A 20,501-nucleotide genomic window follows, 5' to 3' on the forward strand; every position below is an offset into this window, starting at 1 on the left:
AAGAGACAGCCTGGGTCAAAAGTGTTGCTGTATACAGAAACCAGAATGTCATTCAAATAGCGAGGGCTCAGTTAAACCTTGGAGTCCATTTTGAATCTGACGTGAGCAAAATAATTTGAGTTTCTTTACTTGAGCTAGTTCAAAACAGCCAGTCATAAATCGTACGCAAGGTTTGCATGCTTTACTTCAGTACATTCCCTCCTGGCCCCTTCAGAATACATACAATGCTCAGTGTGGAACCTACAGCATGCAGTACTTTAACAGTGTAGCTGACATACTGTGCAGTATAGTCAGACCAGTCAGCAGGATTAACTCCTTCTCTTCTGCCCTACTTCAACAGCTGTGATACAGGAATATTTCCCTCCCCAGAGACATGTCGGCAACAAGCACATACTGTATCTACTACAGGGTCTTTGCAGTGAAATCAGCCTAAATGACAATGCCTGGTATATCCAACCTCCATGTATTTGCCTTATAATTGCACAATGGGTAGTACGTTGTCCAGTAGAGCATGCAGTTTCATGCCTACTATTCACTGATGTTGTTACTTCATTATATGTTTGCAGATGTTAATCCCAACTTGTGACATGCAGGGTATTGTGTGACTGTTGTTTCCATAGGATCAGAGCTTACATAAAACTGTCTCCTGTGTTGATGTTCACCATCCATTGTTAAACCCCTCAAAAATAAACATTTTTGTAATCTTGGGAAATCCCTTTTGGAAATTGTCCCCTCACAGCAAAATTATCTGTGGAGAAAATGACTTTTCTTTTGTTTTTATTTCACTGTCACACTAATGCTCCCAATTTAAAACATAATCGACTATAATGTCACTTTAAAGAAATAGTTACTGTGTAATCAGCAAATTAAGTCTGTCATCGTACCGCTGTGAATTTGTAACATGCAACACTTCTGAGCTATAGGTTTGACCATCACAGTAGAAAACAGTGAGACACAAGGCTACCTCTATGCTGCCCCCTCTATCCCTCTGACCCAAAATCTAAAAGATCTGAAATACTTTTTTTTCCCAAGCCAATCTGTCAGTGATGCCTGTTCAGTGTCCCACTTTATGTTGGCGCAGGATACAAATACTGTAATATATATATATATATATATATATATATATACACATACACACACACACATATATATCTACACCTTAATGTAGTGAATGTACAATGAATTGAAGGCCAATGTATTTTTAAAGCTGCCCAAAAGAATTGTGCAGATGTCCGTCTTCGTGCGTGAAACGGAACTGTCCACCTCCTCCAACCTTCCCCACTTCATCCTCATCCTCCCATACTGCTTAAAATCTATTTTCTATATACGAGTTGAACTGAAACTGCCAAAAAAGAAAAAAAAAAAAAAAAATGTATACAAAACATTCTGATACTTTCTGTACAACTCTCGGCCAAACAGCCATTTTAACCTACAATAAACTATTTATGGAGCACTTCCTCGGACATTGCTTCTGTTCATTTTGAGTGACTGTTGCTTTTTTTGTACTTTGTCCATTTGTAAAATTGTTTTTAAATGTTTATACTTGATTTTTAGACTGCCTTTTTTGTACATTTAAATTTATAATCAAACAGCCTATATTGATGGTGACTAATTATTGTGTGGGTGTGCATGTGCAATCTTTTATATAAAAAAAATAAATTTGATATTTTGTAATGTAATGCTTGTCTGAATTATTTTGAAATGCCAGAAATTACAAATGCAAACATTTATTTCAACAGTTTTTTTGGGAACCAAGTACAAAGAACTTTTAGGCAGAAATCACAAGAACCTCAAACAAAACACAAATTTGGGGCAAACAAAGACTTTTCTCCTTGACTACACAACAGCCAAGTACACATTCCTATTACACTTTCCTTGGGGCGCATTTGTGGCACTTGGACCCAAACAGATTTGAAAACTAGAACAGATCAAAACTTCTGTGAAACATACTTAACTGAATCAATACAATACAAATGTATAAGCTGAAAGAACAAAAATGATCAAATAACAGTTGTTTCAATACATTGGATCCTTAAAGGTAGAAGAGGAAGTCATCCAGTTTCACACTGGGCTCTCTGTGGAGGCTCTGACCCACAAGGAAGGCCAACTTGTGAGCGTACTGGCAGGGAGCGGGCACTCGGATGATCCCCTAAAGCACAGAAAATGAACGCAATGTCACGATCAGTGACATTTATGCATTTCCTGGGGTAAATTATACAGCTCATCAGAAAGGTAGTAATAGCTTTCACCTAACACTAGCAGCCAAATGTCTCCAGATACACATGTACAATTCATAGCAGGGAAATACTTTTTTTTTTTTTTAAAGTCTATTTGATTGAAGTTTATCAAATGTCATGATTTAATGAAGCCTCCCCACAAACATTTTGAATAATAATTTTAAAAAGAGCCTATTTCCTGTCTGTAAGAGCCAGGTTAGATGAGGACATTTTCAGTGTAGACAAATTTCTAATTTGATTACTTTCCCAAATAAAAAGGTCACTTCAAAGCCAGTCTACCTGCCAGTTGTAGTACATGTGGCACAGCTTGTAGGTGAGCCGCTGCATGTGATCAGGCTTGAGTCCGCTGGTGTCATACACGACATTGTAGTGGGTTGGTGAGACGCTTCCACAGCGAACAGCTTGGCTCACAATGTAGAAGTCATACCTAGGAAACAAAGGTGCAACAGTACTAGTACTACCAGTAGTATTTAAATAGAGCCAAAGATTAAAACCAAAAACTATACATACCACTCTGGCCGGGTGACCTCTGAGTCGACGACGGTGCCGGGGGGAGGATTGGACACCTTGGCATTGAGGCGGGCGAAAAACCTGCTGCTTATGCGCTTCTTCACCACCACCACACTCAGCTTAGGGCTACAGCAAAAGGACAGAGGCTCTAGCAAAAACTCAATCTGAGCTTTGTTCTTCTGTTCCAGTCAATTTCACTTTACTGGCTTCACAGATTTTTTTCATTGCAATTCCCAAATCAAAGGAAATTTAATAACGTGTCATCAGTAACGCTACACTGGAAATGGAACCGCTTTTAAACATACTAATTTTGGAGATGGAAAAACTCACACGTAGTCATGCCCCATTGACCTGATGGAGTCGATGATCTGCGGAACCTCATAGCTAACCACACTGTGCAGCTGGCCATCGCCCACTCCATCTCTGTACACAATGATGCGTGCAGGCAGAGAGTTGTTGAACTTCAGGTAGTCTTTCAGGGCACCTGGAAAACAGTTACGACAGTTTTGCCAAGATCCTTAGTGTGAATATTAAAGTCGAAATCTCTGAACTGAGAAAAGAAACTTGCCAGTCAAGGCCATCTTCAGTCCATCCATGATCTCCTGGCCTTTATGCTGCAGCACACACTTTGAGTACCACCTTTATGGGAAACCATAAAAACAAGTATTGTAAGGCCAGTTTTTGCACATGTGAAAAAACACTGAACTCTGTGGGAAAACTATGGTCACAATCTGGATCAGCACTGCACTGCTCACAGTATGGATGCCCACCTCAGTTACACATACCAACCTGGTCATGGTCTGGTTGAGGCTGGCCACTAGAGCTCCAATAGATCTTTTCCCAGCAGCAGTGTCATGGTAGCAGTCGATGCCCACGATCATCAGCTGTTTGAGCTGCACAAACGTGACAATTTAACAATATAGTGTTACATCCCCATATTTGTACAAGTATTTTGAGCTGCTCCCTCATTCACAGAGGGTCACCACAGTGGGTAGCTTCACATTCGATTTGGTGATGATGATGCACTTCCAGACACAACCCAAATGGACTAGTTCTTATATAGCGCTTTTCTACTCAGTATGAGCACTCAAAGCGCTTATACAACCTGTTTGCATTCACCCATGCACTCCCATTCATACAAGCACTTCCATTTTTTATGAAGCTAAGTGCTTTTAATTAACTAACATTCACTCACATTCATACTCCGACAGAACGGTCGGAGAGCAACTTGGGGTTAAGTATCTTGCCCAAGGATACATTGGCATGTAGACCGGAGTAGCCAGGATTCGAACCGCTGACCTTCCGATCAGTAGGTGACCTGCTCTACCTACTGAGCTACAGCCACCCCAATATAAGGATCCCAAAAGGATCAGAGATTCATCCCCAAATTCAAACGGGGGATCTTTTGCTTGTAAGTAAAATAAGTAAACCACTACACTAATGAGCCACTATAGGCCCATCTTTATACTTCACTGTTCTTGACCCCTGTCTTAACCACTGACCAGAATCAGAAACTGTCAGACCAATGCATGGTTACTCCTGCAGCTCTACAAGTTATCTAGGTTCACATATTTAGACCAAATCTATTCTCATCTACAGTACCTGAAGGTTTAGTTCATTCAAAAGCTACTAAATTTTTTTTCCTCAACACCTCAATATTTATTTTCTTCAATGTCTAAACTATTTAGTGTGCACAGGACTTACAGGGATTTCCACGCTCCAGAGTTCTCCTCCCATCTTGCAAGCCATCTGCAGTGCAATCTTGGTAGCCACAGTCATGAGTGCCTGAGGTCGGCTGAGGGTACGGGACAACACGCACTGGCTGGGGGTGGGGCAGTCCACACAAAGGTACTTCTTAACACTGTCATACTTATCCTTCCTGTTGCTGGGGAGAACTACCACCACCTAACAAGCAAGCGCAGAAGTTTGGTACTATTTCGGTGATCCTTGTCAAAATTAAGATATTTATGACATAGATAACTATAATACACTACTCTGTAACTGAGCTGAAGTTCCTGTCAAATATGAAAGTGCAACTATGGTTGATAAACACCATTACAGAACTAAAAACACTGTCAGCTGTCACTGCAACCCCTCAGCTTCCTGGCAGTAGTCATTAGGTGGTACAAATCCTGTGAAAATATAAGCTCTAGAACACATATGTACCAGGTCTCAGTAGATCCTAATGGGGTGCATACAAGCCTTTGTGACTTAATCCACAATATCTATCCAAAAGCAAATGGCTAAGAGCGAGCCAGGAATTAGAAATGCAAAAGTCATAATAAATACTGTCACTTTCTGTGATTGACCCATTATGGTAAGAATGAAGTTATCCCAGATTTTTAGCAGAGGTGTGTGGTGTTATTTTAAACATGCTAGGTCACATGGTTCTTGAGTTATTGCATTCAACGTTGAAAATTGGCCGCCCGCTCACCCAACCAGCGGGGTGACAATAATAACCCCACAACAATACCCAGGCTGAGGGGTATGTAAAAGAATCTGCTGTACTGCCAGTGTACAGTAGATTCATCACCAACCATCTGTGTTTGGGGTCCAACATTGTGCTGCAGAGCTCTAAGGAGAGACTCCTGATGATCTTCATACTGGATCCTAAAGAAAAAGATTCATGCATGATTTAAAAGAGTGCAACAATACATCAAATTTTAAGTTAAATTAAAAAAATAAATAAAAATAATCAACTCACATTATAGCTTTCACCATGTGGATTCCGAGTGGGCCTGAGACTCTGCTGAGGGTGTGCAGAAGACCGCTGGCTTCATTGCTGTTATGACGGGTGTGAAACAAGAGCCAATTACTCAGCGGGGGACAGCTGATCAGAGGTACTCCACGCATCTCTTTGGACCAGTCAGCTGCCCAGGCGTTGTACTCATACTAGGTGAGAATTCATTATGTTAATTTCTACAAGCATACAAGTGTATGCACTTAATAAACTGAGAAGAAGAAATTATACCGATCTTGGCCCCTGGTAAATCCTCTCCACTGGGAGGACTCTGCCAGTCAGACTTAGAAGTTGCTTATCAAAGCTGAGTCCCCACTTATCCAACTCAGCCTGTGCGTCAGCATTCCTGTGAAATCATTTTCAAGCTGTAAATCAAAGCCAGTGATCATACTGACAGGAAAGTTTGCCATTAACTTTTGTGCATATGATCAGATTAGCCAAGTGTGGCTGAGTTGAGGACAACTTCTGGGAAAGAATGAAGAACTTTAATCATCATGCTCAACTAAAAATATACATTGAAAACCATCTCTTCTTTTAGGTAGGCAGATTATAGATGTGATCAACTCACTGTTAACATTGTTAAAAACACTTGTGATGTTTGTCATGATGGCGCTAACAAGCAGCAACTAGTCCTTCAGTTAACAATTGCTTGCAACAGAGTTTGACGCATTTAGCCCTAAGCAGACAGTCAACTGTTTAATTCCACTACATTAATGACCTACTTCTGGATATTAGTCATAAATCTGTTGAGGCGTCCCTCCCTCTGCTCTGGGGTCAGTCTGGTGTGGGTACTCAAGTCCTTCATGATGCTGAAATCAGCCCTCATCTTATCAGTCAAGCCTGTTAAACATGATCAGTTATGTTAACATTTTATGAATGATTTCAAATGCTTTCAGATTAAAAGGAAGACCGGTACATGTGAAAAGCTCTCAACACAACAGAACAAGATTAAACCTGTAAGGTAGCACAGCTCTGGGATAAGCATGGCTGGGCCAGGAGGTGGAGCTCCAGCAACAGCCATCTTCTTCACATAGCTGATCAGCAGCACCTGGTTTCCATCACTGATATCCAGGCCATATTGCTATGAACACAAAGTTAAATATTTAAGTGTGGACTGCAGCTCAGGCCATGTGCCACTAAGGTGGTATTCAACTTTAAATGCAAATTGTTTACATTTTGCACAATCCCAATTTAAGTCTAATAATCTACTTTATTTCTCAGATTTGCTTGTGCAAATCACTGTTTGTGTATTGAAATAAAGTTTGTGTCAAATATTTCTCAGCTACACCAATACTTATGCTGAGTGCATAACACTCACTCTCTTGTAGTAGTTCTTGAAGGAGATGTCTGCCTCTCCCCTCTTGAATGTGTTGTTGGGAGTGTGATCCCAAGCAATGCCATCAACCCTGTAGGTTTTGTTGTTGTACCTAAACATTGGAAATAAACACAAGTAGCAAGCTGTGTATTATACAGATGTACTGTGAAACAAATGTATCTGTCAGAGTGATAACCTCTCAAGTACTAAATAATCAATGCATGACTTGGTGGCGCTTACTTGGTAAGGACTATGAGCCCAATGAGCTCTTTCTCACAGATGTCATGGAAGCGTTGATCTCCACATTGCTGCCTCAAGTTGACCATAAAGTCCAGGACCGTCTCACTGCGCAGCACCTTGTGGCTCACGTCAGTGCACATCATGATGGACGACTCGTAGTGCAAGATGGCGCTGCTATAACCTGGCCAGATGGTCAGCCTAACATAAAAGGACAGAATCTCTCTTTCACTCCATATTAATGTTTGATAAGCTGAAGAGAACGGATGGATGGGAAGCATCGCATTGCTTTGATCAACCAACACAGAAGATATTTCAGTTTGATATAGTGACCAAGGAAAGTAGCAAAATATGAAGCTACAGAAGTTCTTTAGAATAGTTAGTACATTGTTCTCTTTTGTTTTTTTGTTATTAATGAGTTTGAAAGGCTCCAGATGTAACAGAATATCACACAATTTAGGCTGTTTTTTTAAATGCCTGTAGATAACAGGGTTTATGCACCTTTTCCAGGGTCAATTTCAAGCACCTTTTAAGCACATTCAAGGTCTTCAAGATTTTACTCAATTATATCACATTTTTAATCACATTCAAAGATGGTATTATGCAATTAGTCAATTGACAGAAAACAACTACTGATAGTTAATTCTGGAAACTTTTTTTCTCCAGATTGTGAGCAAATCCGGTTTAAAACAGCCCTCACGTTGCTGCCACGGTCTAACGCAGCAACATGAACTATCTATCAAAGTGATCAATCTCCATAGGCTCCGCCCAAAGGTCAAAAGTCAGTTTCTTCACGGGCAAAGAATTCAGCTCTGCCCTCTTAGTTTCCTGATGAGAGCGTGAACCTGCAGCAGCGCGGGCGCGAAGCTTCTTTGTGCGCGCGGCTGCTGAGTTCTAAGCACGTCAGTTGTTGAATTTACTCATGAGGAACGAATACCTGCGCTCGCAGAAAGACATCATTTGTGCGGATTATGTTTATTCTCACGTGATTTTTAAAAAAAAACAACCTAAATTCCATACTGGTCTTATCCATAGTTGGAATTTGCAGTTTTCCAGCCAACACTCATTAAAACAAACGGCGACAATTTGTCTCCAGGGGGAGGGGCGGGACTGACAGGCCACATGCAGACGTGCAGGCCAGGCAGAGAAATTTTCATTTAAGACTTTCAATCTCATTTTCTTTCTCCATCTCATAAGCAGATATATATATTTTTTTATTTAAAAAAAATTATAATTTCAAGCAGTTTCAAGCACTATATCCAAAATTCAAGCACTTTTCAAACCTTGAAAATAATATTAAAATCCAAGCATTTTCAAAGATTTCCAGCACCCCAATACGAACCCTGTGATAAGCAAAAGTTGATAAACAATAATCGTCTCAAATTAAACAGTCTGTGGGAACCGGTTCAGCTGGTAAAACTACACCGTCCACAAGTGGGAAAAAATTAAGGCCTGGTGTGGGAACCTATTGTGCTGTGAATATGTAATACAAAGGGTCCATGCTTTTCTGTACTGACAAAATGAAATACAGTATATTTGTTATGCCAATACATACCAATGTTATCTGTATGTTAGGCCTCAAATATTAAAAACCATGATATTTTACATTAAAAAAAATTACTATACTTGTGCTGTGGGATGTTAAGTGGATCGCTGGGGTTGTAGTAGTTGCGTCCAATCTGCTGCATGTTGAGAATTCTCAAGATCCTGTAGAAATTAAACAGGAGACATTGAAGTTTCCAGTCATCTGAACCACTTTGGTGAGTTGTACTGATATCAAAACTTTTGTCATCACACGTGATGACTTTAACAAGGAACAAATATAACTACAAATCAGCAGCGAATCAAATCATTAAATTGGCAGATGCATTACAAATTATTGCTGTGCATCACTTTTTGAAGAAGCCCTGAACTGTGGAAGACCTACCTTCTGAATATGATATTGTAAAACTGAATGCACACTAGTGAAGAGGGTGGCAGTTCATTGGTCAGGGTGATGGTTATCTGAACCTTCTCTCCATTCTTGGTCTCGCTATAGACCACCGTCTCCTAAACAAGGGGAAATCCAGGTTTGTCCAAAGGACACAAGTGTTTTCAAATTACCAATGAAGAGCCAACAAAATTCTAAAATCAAATTCCAAGTAACATTTCTGCAAGTGGCACAGGAGTGTCAGTACCTTGCTGTGCAATCTGTGAGGCAGAAAGAGCAGAGCGCCATCAAAGCTTCGTGCTGAGCCAAGTGTTTCCTCGTGCTGGAAGAGGAGGGCAGATCTCAGGCGTCGAGACTCCATTTGTGGTTCAAAGTCCACATGGTACTGATACAAAACCCACTGAGGGCGGGACAGGATGCGAAAGAAGTTTGCAGTCAACTGGATTGCATTACCAGTTACTCCTGTGGAAGTGAACATGCAAAGAGTTTTAAAGAGTAATTTACAATCCTCCACAAAGATGATATCAAGTTACATTTGTGTGTCTTGACTTTGAATGACAGACCACATTTGGAGTCCTTCACATGCACCATCTCCTGCCTGGTGTGAACTCCTGCATCATGAAAATCCCGGCGGCGTCCACCTCTTTCTCCAAGTTTCACCTGCTGAAATCCAGCCGAAATCTGTAGAACAGCTAATGAAAACAAATGAAGACTGTTAACAGTCGACATTCATTGATATGAATGTAAAAACAAAATGCTAACAGAGTACAGGTCTACCAATTTAGAATCTGCACATTTAGCAGTTGTAGGAATGCACAGAAAATGTTTTAACTAATCACAAGTATATAGAGTGTATTTTTTTTCCAGTCCAACTCCCAAGTTTAAAGAACCCAGTTCCCCGTATTGTGATTAACATCTCGGTCTGCAGGTTACACTATACTGAAGACCTGTCAGTTTACATTTTTAACAGCATTTCTACATGGATTAAAAAAAAGAAAGATCATTTGACACAAATACAAATGTAGCACAGCCTTCTGTTTGAGCGTACCTTCTGCACTAAAGGGCCCTGGAGCACCTTTCTGTCTCCCTCTACCACCCAGGTCTCCTTCTGTGGAAGGAGAAGCTGATGGTGCCGGCTCTTGGACCTGGCTCTTAAAAAAGAAAGAAAAAAAAAAAAAAAGGCTGGAGATGTGATGTACCGTTAAGCATGTCAATTCGCTGCAAGAACGGTAACGTCTTTGCAGACACATTTTCTCTAAGCAGAATTAGGCTTGGACAAACATTTTCCATGTCTCTTTAATAAACACGGCATCCCTCATAGAATCTACTCAATTTGCTTCTGAATTTTGTGCAATACAGTGTCCTCACAAATATTTCATACTAGGGATGTTCCTGGCAATTAATTTCATAGTTGACTAAACAAGGGAAAAAAAAACAAAAAAAAAAAAAGAGACTGACTAGCCTAAAACTAAGAAACGCTCAGATATCAAATTAAATTTTATGCTTGTTTAATGGACAATGACAAAAGCTGTCTAACCAGAGGAATCTGAAACCATTAATCGCATTCTTCTTGATCAATCACTTTAAATGCTGCTTAACTGTGCAGCACCGAACATCGCGCATTGTGAACACTGCATGTTATACTCCAAATGACAAAGGATAAAAGCATAAAATCAATTGATATAAATATATGAAAACGCGTTACTGCAAACGATGTTCACGCATCATTGAATATGAGAAAATAACATCCAAAAAAAAATTAATAAATTGCGAATTAAAAGTGTGCCGCGCATTATCTTTCTTCCTCCTATCCAGGTTGGTATCAGCAGAGCCCAGCCCTCCCTCTCGCCCAGCCTCCTCCTCCTCCAGCTTACCCCGATTCAGACTTCAGCTGCTACGACATAAGTGGCCGATGTTGTTGCTGCGTTCATACCTGTGCCGGTGCATTGTGTGTGTTAATTACCTTTCGGTTGTGTCCCGGTGTTTTGCATGCAGTTTCGGCCAACAGAAACATAAAATGCTGGCACTTTTGTCCCCTCCTGGGTCCTACATTCAGTGTTTAAGGCACAAACACATTTGTCCCACTAGTTTTTTTGCTTCTTTCTACAAACTGGAAATGCAGGGCAGGAAGGGTGTTTCTCAGGAGGTGCGCTTACATTATGACATTTTTCTATAATGATGTAAGGGCTGCAGCTCCATCTGGTGGCAGATGGCTGCATAACATTTAGGACAAACTTACCAGCACTGGGTTAATTAAAACCTTAATAATTAGGCTAACAATAGCTACGATTAGTCATCTTGTCGAGTAATCGCGGATATCCCCATTTTATACTGGTACAAAAATAATGACATTTCAGTTAATACAGGGAAGGAGAACAAGTCCATTGTTATGGGCAATAACAACAATGAGCCCTGTGGATGACAGATGTGACATTTGCAAATGTTTAATTTATGGCAACAATGCTGCAAAAACATACACCCTACACAGACTTTCTCTACTTTTCTTGACATTCACTTCACTTTTATTTATACAAATACCAGCTGTCGAGATTGTTTTGTCAGGTAGACTTTAATAATGGACACCAGAGCAAAAGGAGTGACTATGCTGGTGAGTGAGATAAATTTCAGGGGGGGAGGGGGGTGACAGTGGCAATTGCTTTTTTTTTTTTTTTTTTTTTTAACATTACAGATACAGAGCATTACAAATGTAATACTGCAATGTGGACTGCCGTCTTCCAATCGGTCATGCCGTTTTAGAAACTATCAGGGTTTATACAGGAATCCTAGAGTTTAATTTACTACCTTTTACTACCTATTTTTACTACCTCTAAAATATTTTTACTACCAGGACGAAATCGAGCAGCAGCCTTTTTTGTGGTAGCGGTGGATTCACAGCACTAAGCCATGTAAGATGATCGCCCATCTCTCACCAAAGATAAGACTTTATCCCACTTACTTGAAGGTGTAACTGTGACCTTGTCTTGACTAAGACCTCATACACATTAATATTCCGAACACATTTCAAAAAGTTGCGCAGTAGGTAGGCGCCTGTCTTGCAGCCGGTGAGTTGCCGGTTTGAGTCCCTGTGCTGCGTTGTGTCCTTGGGCAAGACACTTAAACCACATTGCCCAGCAGTAGTGCCAGTCTCTGGCTGCATGACCGCAGATGCTTGTCTCTGGATGAGTGATCTGGAACAATCATTTCATCGTGTGCCTTGTGCGCACAATGACAATGAGTTGAATCTGTCTAAATTTGTTTTTTTAAGAATATAAACAAAATGCAATGAAATTCAAGTTTCACAAGCTGATGATTTATTTTTCAATACAATATTCAGGGTTCGTACACCTTTTCCAGGATCAAATTCAAGCAACTTTTAAGCACTTCCAAGGTCGATTTTCATGATTTTCCAGCACAATAAGGGGTCATTCACAATTATCAACATTTTCCAAAGTTTACTCTTTTTCAGACCCCCTCCCCAAAAGTGTACAAAGAAAATGTTGATATTTTTTCATGACATTTAATTTCTCCTGGTTTGGTGGTATTTTAATGTAATAGGAAGTATTAAAAACACATCCCGGTGTTGAAAAATTCTGGATATCTTGGTAGTAAATATACTCTTGCCTATCCATTAAAACATTGTATTGCACTGCATGTACGCAAAATGTACATGGTTTAGGGGAAGGATCCAAAAAGCTCTCTCAGAGATTTCAGCTGTCAGTTTCCACTGTGAGGAACATAGTGAGGAAATGGAAGACCACAGGCACAGTTCTAGTTAAGGCCTGAAGTGGCAGGCCAAGAAAAACCTCAGATAGGCAGAGGAGAAGGATGGTGAGAACAGTCATAGTCAACCCACAGAGCAGCTCCAAAGACCTACAACATCATGTTGCTGCAGATGGTGTCACTGTGCATCATTCAACTATTGAGCGCACTTTGCACAAGGAGAGGCTGTATGGGACAGTAATGCAGAAGAAGCCTTTTCTGCACACACGCCACAAACAGAGTCGCTAAAGCATATTTGGACAAGCCAGCTTCATTTTGGAATAAGGTGCTGTGGACTCATGAAACTAAACTGCGTTATTTGGACATAACAAGGGGCGGTATGCATGGTGGGAAAAGAACACAGCACTCCAAGACAAACACTTGGTGCCCACAGTAACATTTGGTGGTGGTTCCATCATGCTGTGGGGCTGTGGGGCCAGTGCAGGTACTGGGAATCTTGTTAAAGTTGAGGGTCACATGGATCCCAGTCAATATCAGCAGATTCTTGAGAACAATGTTCAAGAATCAGTGACAAAGTTGAAGTTGTGCCGGGGCTGGATACTTCAACAAGACAACAACCCTAAACACTGCTCAGAATCTACTGAGGCGTTCATGCAGAGGAACAAGTACAACGTTCTGGAACGGCCATCTCAGTCCCAGACCTGAATATTATTGAAAATCTGTGGTGGGATTTAAAGCGGGCTGTCCGTGCTCAGAAACCATCAAACCTGACTGAACTGGAGATGTTTTGTAAAGAAGAACGGTCCAAAATACCTTCAACCAGAATCCAGACTCTCATTGGAAGCTATAGGAAGAGTTTAGAGGCTGTTATTTCTGCAAAAGGAGGATCTACTAAATATTGATGAAATTTTCTGTTGGGGTGCCCAAAATTATGCACCTGCCTAATTTTGTTTAAATAATTATTGAAGACTTTCTGTAAATCCTGTAAACTTTATTTCACTTCTCAAATATCCCTGTGTTCATCTGCTTTATGATATATTTAACTGAAACTGCTGATCTGAACAACCAATGATTTATAAAGGAAAATCATGACAATTATCAGGGGTGGCCAAACATCTGCATACCACTGTATCATCTGAATAGCGGGTCTTGTGCCAAAAAATGATTTCCAGTATTTTCCAAAAAAATGATTGCTGGTATTTATATAGTTGTAAATTACTTGCTGACGTATGGTCTGTCAAGCATATCTCGAATATTATCTCTCATGAATGATGTCAACTCATTTTGAGTCATAAATAACACTCCTGTCACATGGTAGAAGCTGCAATTTTTGGCAACACCGGCAGATAGTGTTGCCAACTTAGTGACTTTGTCACTTGGACTTTTCAGACCCCCCTAGTGACTTTTTTTTTTTGTCCAAAAAGTGACCAGCATCAAATTTAGTGACTTTTCCCGGTGTCATCGGGGACTTTTGAGGAGTTTTAGAGATATGCCGTGTTGTTCCAAAAAAATGATTTCCAGTATTTCCCCCCAAAAAATTATTGGTTGTATTTAAATGGCTGTAGATTAATTTTTGGCCTAACATCTGTGAAACATCTGTGTCAAACACATCTCTCGTGAATGATATTATGTCATTCTGAGCGAGAAACAACACTCCTGTCACAGGTAGAAGCTGCAATCACTTCTTGGCAAAGTGCCTTTCATATATTCTTTATTAATGAAGGTCAAAATTATCATTGACATTAAAAATGTATTTTTTCCTGAGAGATCTGCCAAGAGGGCTGCAGAAATTGCAACAAATGTAACATTATAGTTCTATAAAGGGTAGCCAAAAACGACTGGACTGATTATAATGCTGATACAGTAATGCAGTCATAAATATATTTGCAAAACAAGTCATTTCTTCATTTTATATATAAGCCCTTCATAAATCCTGTGCAGCAGCACGGTGGCGCAGTGGTTAGCACTGCTGCCTCACAGTTAGAATAACATCTGGAAGCCCTGGGTTTGATTCCACCTTGGCCTGGGCCTCTCCCTCTCTCTGTGTGGAGTTTGCATGTTCTCCCCGTGCTTGCGTGGGTTTCCTCCGGGTACTCCGGTTTCCTCCCACATTCTAAAGACATGCACTTACTGGGGTTAGGTTAATTGGCTACACTAAATTGCCCATGACAATGACAGCGTGAATGTGTGTGTGTGAAAGGTTGTTTGTCTCTGTGTTGGCCCTGCAACAGGCTGGCGACCTGGATGAGCGGAAGCGAATGGATGGATGGATAAATCCTGTGCGCCACAGTCTATTTACCGATATAAGAAAGATAATACAGTAAAAAAATAAAAAATAAAATCGGAAATCACTTTTTGGCACAACACCGGAAACATGAAAATTCCGTTGTCGCCGTGTTTTGTGTACATACAGCAATACTGCGGCCCTTCCTACGCTGTGGCATCGCCCGGACCTCTCTTCGGCACTGAGGGGGACACCTAACCCCACCCCCGGTCCTCGATTCGTCCTTTGGCGAGTTTTAAGACAGCCAACAGCGAGTTTTCTTACACAAAACTTGGCAGCAGTGCCAGCCGTCAATCACCAGATTGCGTACAAATATAAGCATAGATGACAACACGCCAGGAACATATAGAATTAATGTACATACCTTCTGAATAAAATCCATCATGGTTTTCTGCGGTTTACTGCGTACGGCTTACATTTTTGATTCAGCTTTTTGGAACAATACTTCCACTTCCTTGTTGAATTTATCTTCGGCGGTTTTGGCTGCTTTCCACACCTGCTGCGCCGCACTCAGCTTATTCCTGTCTAATATCGTTATTGAGTCTTTCTGTGAATCGATGATGGCCTATTTTAGAAAATTCAATGAAGCCTTTGAATTGATCCGCCAGATCGGAGGCCATATCGCTGCAGACCACAAAACGGCGCAGTGGTGTACAAGTGAACGAGAGCGCCTCCGTGGATGCGCTGAGTTCTACGCTGTTGAATTTACTCGCGAGGAATGACATTATTTGCGGGGATTATGTTTGTAACTTTTGACTTAAAAGTATTCCATATTCGTCTGATCCATAATTGGACTTTGCAGTTTTCCAGTGAACACTCATTAAAACGGCCACTCTCTGTCTTCGGGGGAGGGGCGTGGTCACAAACAGAGTGACAGATCACATGCAGACAGGCAGGCCAGACCCACGCGGAGAAATTTTCATTTTAGACTTTATGACTCATTTTATTTCTCCGTTTCATAAGCGAACTGTTCAACCAGATAGTTATATTTTTATTTACAAAAAAAAGCGGTTACAATTTCAAGCACTTTCAAGCACTATATCCAAAATGCAAGCACTTTTCAAACCTTGAAAGGACAATATTAAAATTCAAGCATTTTCAAGGATTTCCAGCACCCGTACGAACCCTGAATATTGGAATACTGGTTTGCTGCTGAGGTGTGACGGCAATACTTGTGCTCGTAGCTGACCTTGAGGTTGCAGTCGCAGCGCTTTGTGTAGCACCAAAAAACAAAATAGGGATCTGCTCAACATGAGCACAAATCCACTACTGGTGAATGGTGGATGCTCGGCGTTATTTGATCGCCGTCACACCGCTTCAGGTCAAATTTATATTTTTTATGCACACTTTAGAAAACACCTCTTGATCATTCTGCATGATCTTCTGGGGTCCAGGGTATATTTGGCCATTTTTGACTATTTTTGCTTTTAGCTTCATAGTTGACCGTAGAAACTGTTTACCTTGCTTTGTTTGGTATCATTTTTTTTTTTTTCCAGCACGACCTCATGTGTGTGACTGTATAGTTATTTTTTCATTTTGACATACTGTATTAAGACATTGGACTTACAATCACATAAAAACATAAAATCAGAGTAGAAAAAAGTTAAAAATCACAAACATGCTTAACGAATTATTTTTACAATTAAAATGCAAATATAATTTGTAAATTTGCAAAACTTGTGTAAAAATATAGTAAATAAAGTTAAATACAATTATTCACATTAAAAGCAGGAATGGCCTCAGGTGTTTTTGTGTACAACTATTGGCAGAGCAATCAGGACTCACATTAAGATGCTAGACAAATTATTTATGCCACCTCAAAAAACAGTTTGTCCTCCACAAGACTGAGGGGCCCATCACAGGCAAAACTTGCCAGTAATGTTGTCTCTTTTACCACTTTTTCACCTGCTCCTCAGCAGTCAAATGCACCCAAATGCATCGTGTTACTGCATAATTTTCTGATTGGTTGATTTTCCCACCAATAGGAAAGGGGTTGTCGGGAATTTTTTTGTTTGTTTGTTTTTATTAGCAAGCACTTCCTGTTAGCGAAACTCACATTTTCGCCGTTTCTTTCTGCACAAAATGCACATCGAAGGTGAGGACAATATACAGGAAAAAGCATGGTGTAAATTATTGGGCATAACTCTGGTTTTACTTGGCCTATCAACGTAATTTAAAAACTGGTACATAGTTTGAAGTCTGCACTTTCGATTCATGGCATCAGGTCCCGATGCTACGTCATCTAAAATCGGCGATGTCATTTTGACGCGCCAGCGCACTCCGGAGGGTTAAGCCAGTCTTTGCCGGGTCATCGAGCCAAAGTTGTGAAAACTACATTTTCCCATGACGAGGCGCAAAATGGCTCCGCGCATGCGCACAGCAGATCGGACAGTGGAACCGCTCGTCTATCAACGTCAGCTCGGGTTCTGCTGAGTAGTTATATTTCTATACAGATCTTATAGTTAAACAACTTAAAACAAAAAGTTTGCATCAATGGAAAAGTCAAAATATATTGAAGGGGTGATGAAAAATTTACTACCAAGTCAAATTCTGTTTACTACCTTTTACTAGCCTTAATTTGACCTCATTTAATTTACTACTTTTTACTACCCTGCGGAAACCCTGTGTATGCACCACTTTTGCTTCTTGAATCAAGCTGCCCCCGACCCCACCCCAAAAAAAGCCTATCCATCCATCCCATTCACCAGTGGAACGATAAAAATAAAAATCAAAGTCCCCTTCAAACAGATTCAGAGCTCTTACCGCTCCAGGTGCTGCCGTCTCCTGCCCGCGTGCTCTGCCTCTTGACCTCGCTCTTGCCCGGCCAGTCATCCTTACGGAAAAAAATTGCTATGATTACCGTTTATCTTTTCACTAACAAAAACATCCAGCTGAAAAAATCTGATACCCTTGCAGACACACTGACATCCGCCATCTTTGGGTCAAATTGCAAGGTTAAACCCGATGCTAGCTAACCACCACATGTTAGCAAAAATCCGAAAAAAATCTAACAAAAACCTCTCACAGTTGAAGAGTCGATATTTTTGTTAGCACATTAATTGCACGCGTTACCCAAGACCTCTAACTTTACATTGTAGTTCGTTTGTTTTTTTTAAATATACCCCCACCTGTTGTTAGCTAATTAACGATTAACCATGAGCTGAAGGTCTGTGAGAATTTATATTAAACCTGACATTGAGAGTCACTCACAACATTTTAATGTGGTTATCAACACATGCTGGGTAATATCTCCTAAGAATACTCACCTTTGGAGATTTTTTTTCGTGTTACAGCCCACAAAACTCTTAGCAGGTTCGTTGGGCAAATGGGACAAAAACAAAAAGGCGCAATTTTCTTATAGGTGGCTCAACCGACAAAATTAATACGCTAGTGAGTTCCGTTGCCTTTCTCCAAACACATCTTCAGATTAAATGATGTATCACTGTATATTATAAATACATATCCTCAAAATAAATCCGACCACGACGGTATTTAAGTGTTGCTGGAAAAATAAATGTCCACAAAACCTCTGAACTATATTTTTAAGCGGAGTGGTCTATTTAACCTGATACTGTTGTGTGTCCATTTTTTACAGTGTGATTTCAATTTTGGCCACTAGATGTCAGCAAAGTTGCAGAGTAGATTTAGGCTCTGGCTGCCTACTAACATAATTCACCCAGACTCTGATGGGGGCCTCAAAGGTTGCTAGTTTATGAATCACCAGTATACAGCTAAACTGACCTTTCACCCCACAGCTCACTAAGAGGAAAATGTTTCCCAAAACGCCAGCTTTTACAAGGATAACTTAGAGTTTGTGAACACTGTGAGATATGATCTGTGAGAGATTACCTTTTTAAAGAGGTATTTATCAATGTTCTTCTAGTGAGCAGTCAACTCAGTAAAGGTGAAGAAAAAAAAAAAAAGTCAGGTGATACTGGCATGAATAGTGCCTGAACCTTTCATGATTAAATAGATGAGGGAAGTGTGTGTGTTAACAAGCTTTTGAACAGGTGTAACAAATTAAGTGGTCTGTGAGTGTACTTCCTTTTTTTTTTTAATTAAAAAGTTCTTAAGCGAAGAAGAAAAAGTGTTAGCTCATTAAGTATAAAATGTAATTTTCTGTAGGTTAGTACATGTGGTGTAGGCATAGATTAATTTTCACCAAGTTGCAAAACTCTGAGTACCACATGATTGGAAATAATGGGCAGAATATGCAGCCTGCACACTTTAAAAAATAAATATATTGAAAATTAGTTAGATAATCAAGATGAAAAGGGTCACTGTTGCCACATATTGCAACACAAAAAAAATGTTGTTAAAAATGATATAAATACAGAATTTTTAAAATATATGAATCTCTACCAAATAATCTTTCTTAGCATCATCACCACTACAGCCACAGCGAGGAGTACTACACAGAGATCAGCCGAGGATCTGACCTGTCTGACATACTGGAGGAGGACGAGGAAGATCTTTACTCTGAGATGCAGCTGGAGGAGGGCCGCAGACACAGTATCAACTCTCACAACACTCTTAAGGTACATACTTAACTGCATGCCTTCAGTCTACAGTGGCCCCGTGGAGGACAGAGGAAGGTGGGGAGAAATAAGGATATAGGAAGGGAGGGCTCTACCACCTCTGGAGATAACTGCTATCTTTCACATGCTCTATAACCAGGCCCTTCCTGGCTTTGCCTGGCTAAACATCCATGCCTGTTAGTTGCGTTCTCTCTGCCAGCTGCTGGCTTCATGTGTTGCTCTCCATGTCTCACCCTCTAGAGCTCCTGCTTTTCATTGCTTCACATAAAAAAAATAAGTCGAGGCTTTTAGCCTGTTGGAATTCATTTACAGTTTTTATTGATTGTTTTGACGCAGCCGTCAACTCAAAATCCACATTTTCAAAACAGTTAACGCAGAGGCCTAAACAGTGCCACAGTCGTCAAAATGACACATTTTGTTTGCAAAAGGCTCTAACTGTGCCAAAACATTTAAAATATGAAACAAAAGCAAATTTTGCCATCAAACAACTCAACTATGACACAAGCGTATGAGCACCTCCAATCAATCATTACACAATAGGCAACAAAATCCAAAATACAGCACCCATGTGTGAATCAGTGCACCGTTGCTTGTCATTGTAACCTATGACTGTACTTAGCTTACATGCCAGTGCCGTTTGTAGTCAAATTTGCCCTCTTGCAAAAAATGCATCCAGAATTAGATATGCTGTGATGCAAATTTTATTGATTACATTCTTTTTTTCAGACTGTGGCTGACAAATGAAATATTCCAACAGAGAATACATGGAAATAAAAATAAAATCCATTACTGTGTGAGAAATTAGGAAAATAAAAAAAACAGTCTTTTACAGTAAAGAACAAAAATCTATAGTAGGCCGATACTATAAGAGTATAAGAGATAGCCACAAGTGATACACTTCTGTCTCTTCTAGTCTCTTCTTTCTTGAAGAATGGGCCACATGGCCTCATCCACATCGCAGTCAATATTCTCTCGTGCAATGCACCGAGG

At 40.3% G+C, this 20,501-nt stretch overlaps 1 protein-coding gene across 2 annotated transcripts in view; it reads right to left on the minus strand.

Moving 5' to 3' along the window:
• Positions 1 to 1,739: 1,739 nt before the first annotated feature.
• Positions 1,740 to 20,501, minus strand: part of LOC115785478 (piwi-like protein 1) — a 49,277-nt gene continuing 30,515 nt past the window's right edge. The window contains exons 1-21 of one of the 2 annotated variants that reach the window (XM_030737144.1): positions 18,240 to 18,378; positions 17,737 to 17,806; positions 10,018 to 10,120; positions 9,533 to 9,661; positions 9,217 to 9,431; positions 8,967 to 9,088; positions 8,666 to 8,746; positions 7,043 to 7,240; positions 6,806 to 6,914; positions 6,442 to 6,568; positions 6,210 to 6,327; positions 5,719 to 5,833; positions 5,452 to 5,639; positions 5,285 to 5,357; positions 4,452 to 4,652; positions 3,537 to 3,640; positions 3,316 to 3,386; positions 3,078 to 3,231; positions 2,748 to 2,873; positions 2,517 to 2,664; positions 1,740 to 2,149 (exon numbers count right to left, since the gene is read on the minus strand). In XM_030737144.1, the coding sequence (XP_030593004.1) occupies positions 2,033 to 2,149; positions 2,517 to 2,664; positions 2,748 to 2,873; positions 3,078 to 3,231; positions 3,316 to 3,386; positions 3,537 to 3,640; positions 4,452 to 4,652; positions 5,285 to 5,357; positions 5,452 to 5,639; positions 5,719 to 5,833; positions 6,210 to 6,327; positions 6,442 to 6,568; positions 6,806 to 6,914; positions 7,043 to 7,240; positions 8,666 to 8,746; positions 8,967 to 9,088; positions 9,217 to 9,431; positions 9,533 to 9,661; positions 10,018 to 10,120; positions 17,737 to 17,805 (2,568 nt within the window). In that variant the 5' untranslated portion in view covers position 17,806; positions 18,240 to 18,378 and the 3' untranslated portion in view covers positions 1,740 to 2,032. Of the gene's footprint in view, positions 2,150 to 2,516; positions 2,665 to 2,747; positions 2,874 to 3,077; positions 3,232 to 3,315; positions 3,387 to 3,536; positions 3,641 to 4,451; positions 4,653 to 5,284; positions 5,358 to 5,451; positions 5,640 to 5,718; positions 5,834 to 6,209; positions 6,328 to 6,441; positions 6,569 to 6,805; positions 6,915 to 7,042; positions 7,241 to 8,665; positions 8,747 to 8,966; positions 9,089 to 9,216; positions 9,432 to 9,532; positions 9,662 to 10,017; positions 10,121 to 17,736; positions 17,807 to 18,239; positions 18,379 to 20,501 lie in introns of those variants that run through there. The other variant, XM_030737145.1, reaches the window with a different exon arrangement.

Source organism: Archocentrus centrarchus, chromosome 9, assembly GCF_007364275.1.
Source record: "Archocentrus centrarchus isolate MPI-CPG fArcCen1 chromosome 9, fArcCen1, whole genome shotgun sequence".
In the NCBI taxonomy this organism is placed as follows: Eukaryota; Metazoa; Chordata; class Actinopteri; order Cichliformes; family Cichlidae; genus Archocentrus; species Archocentrus centrarchus.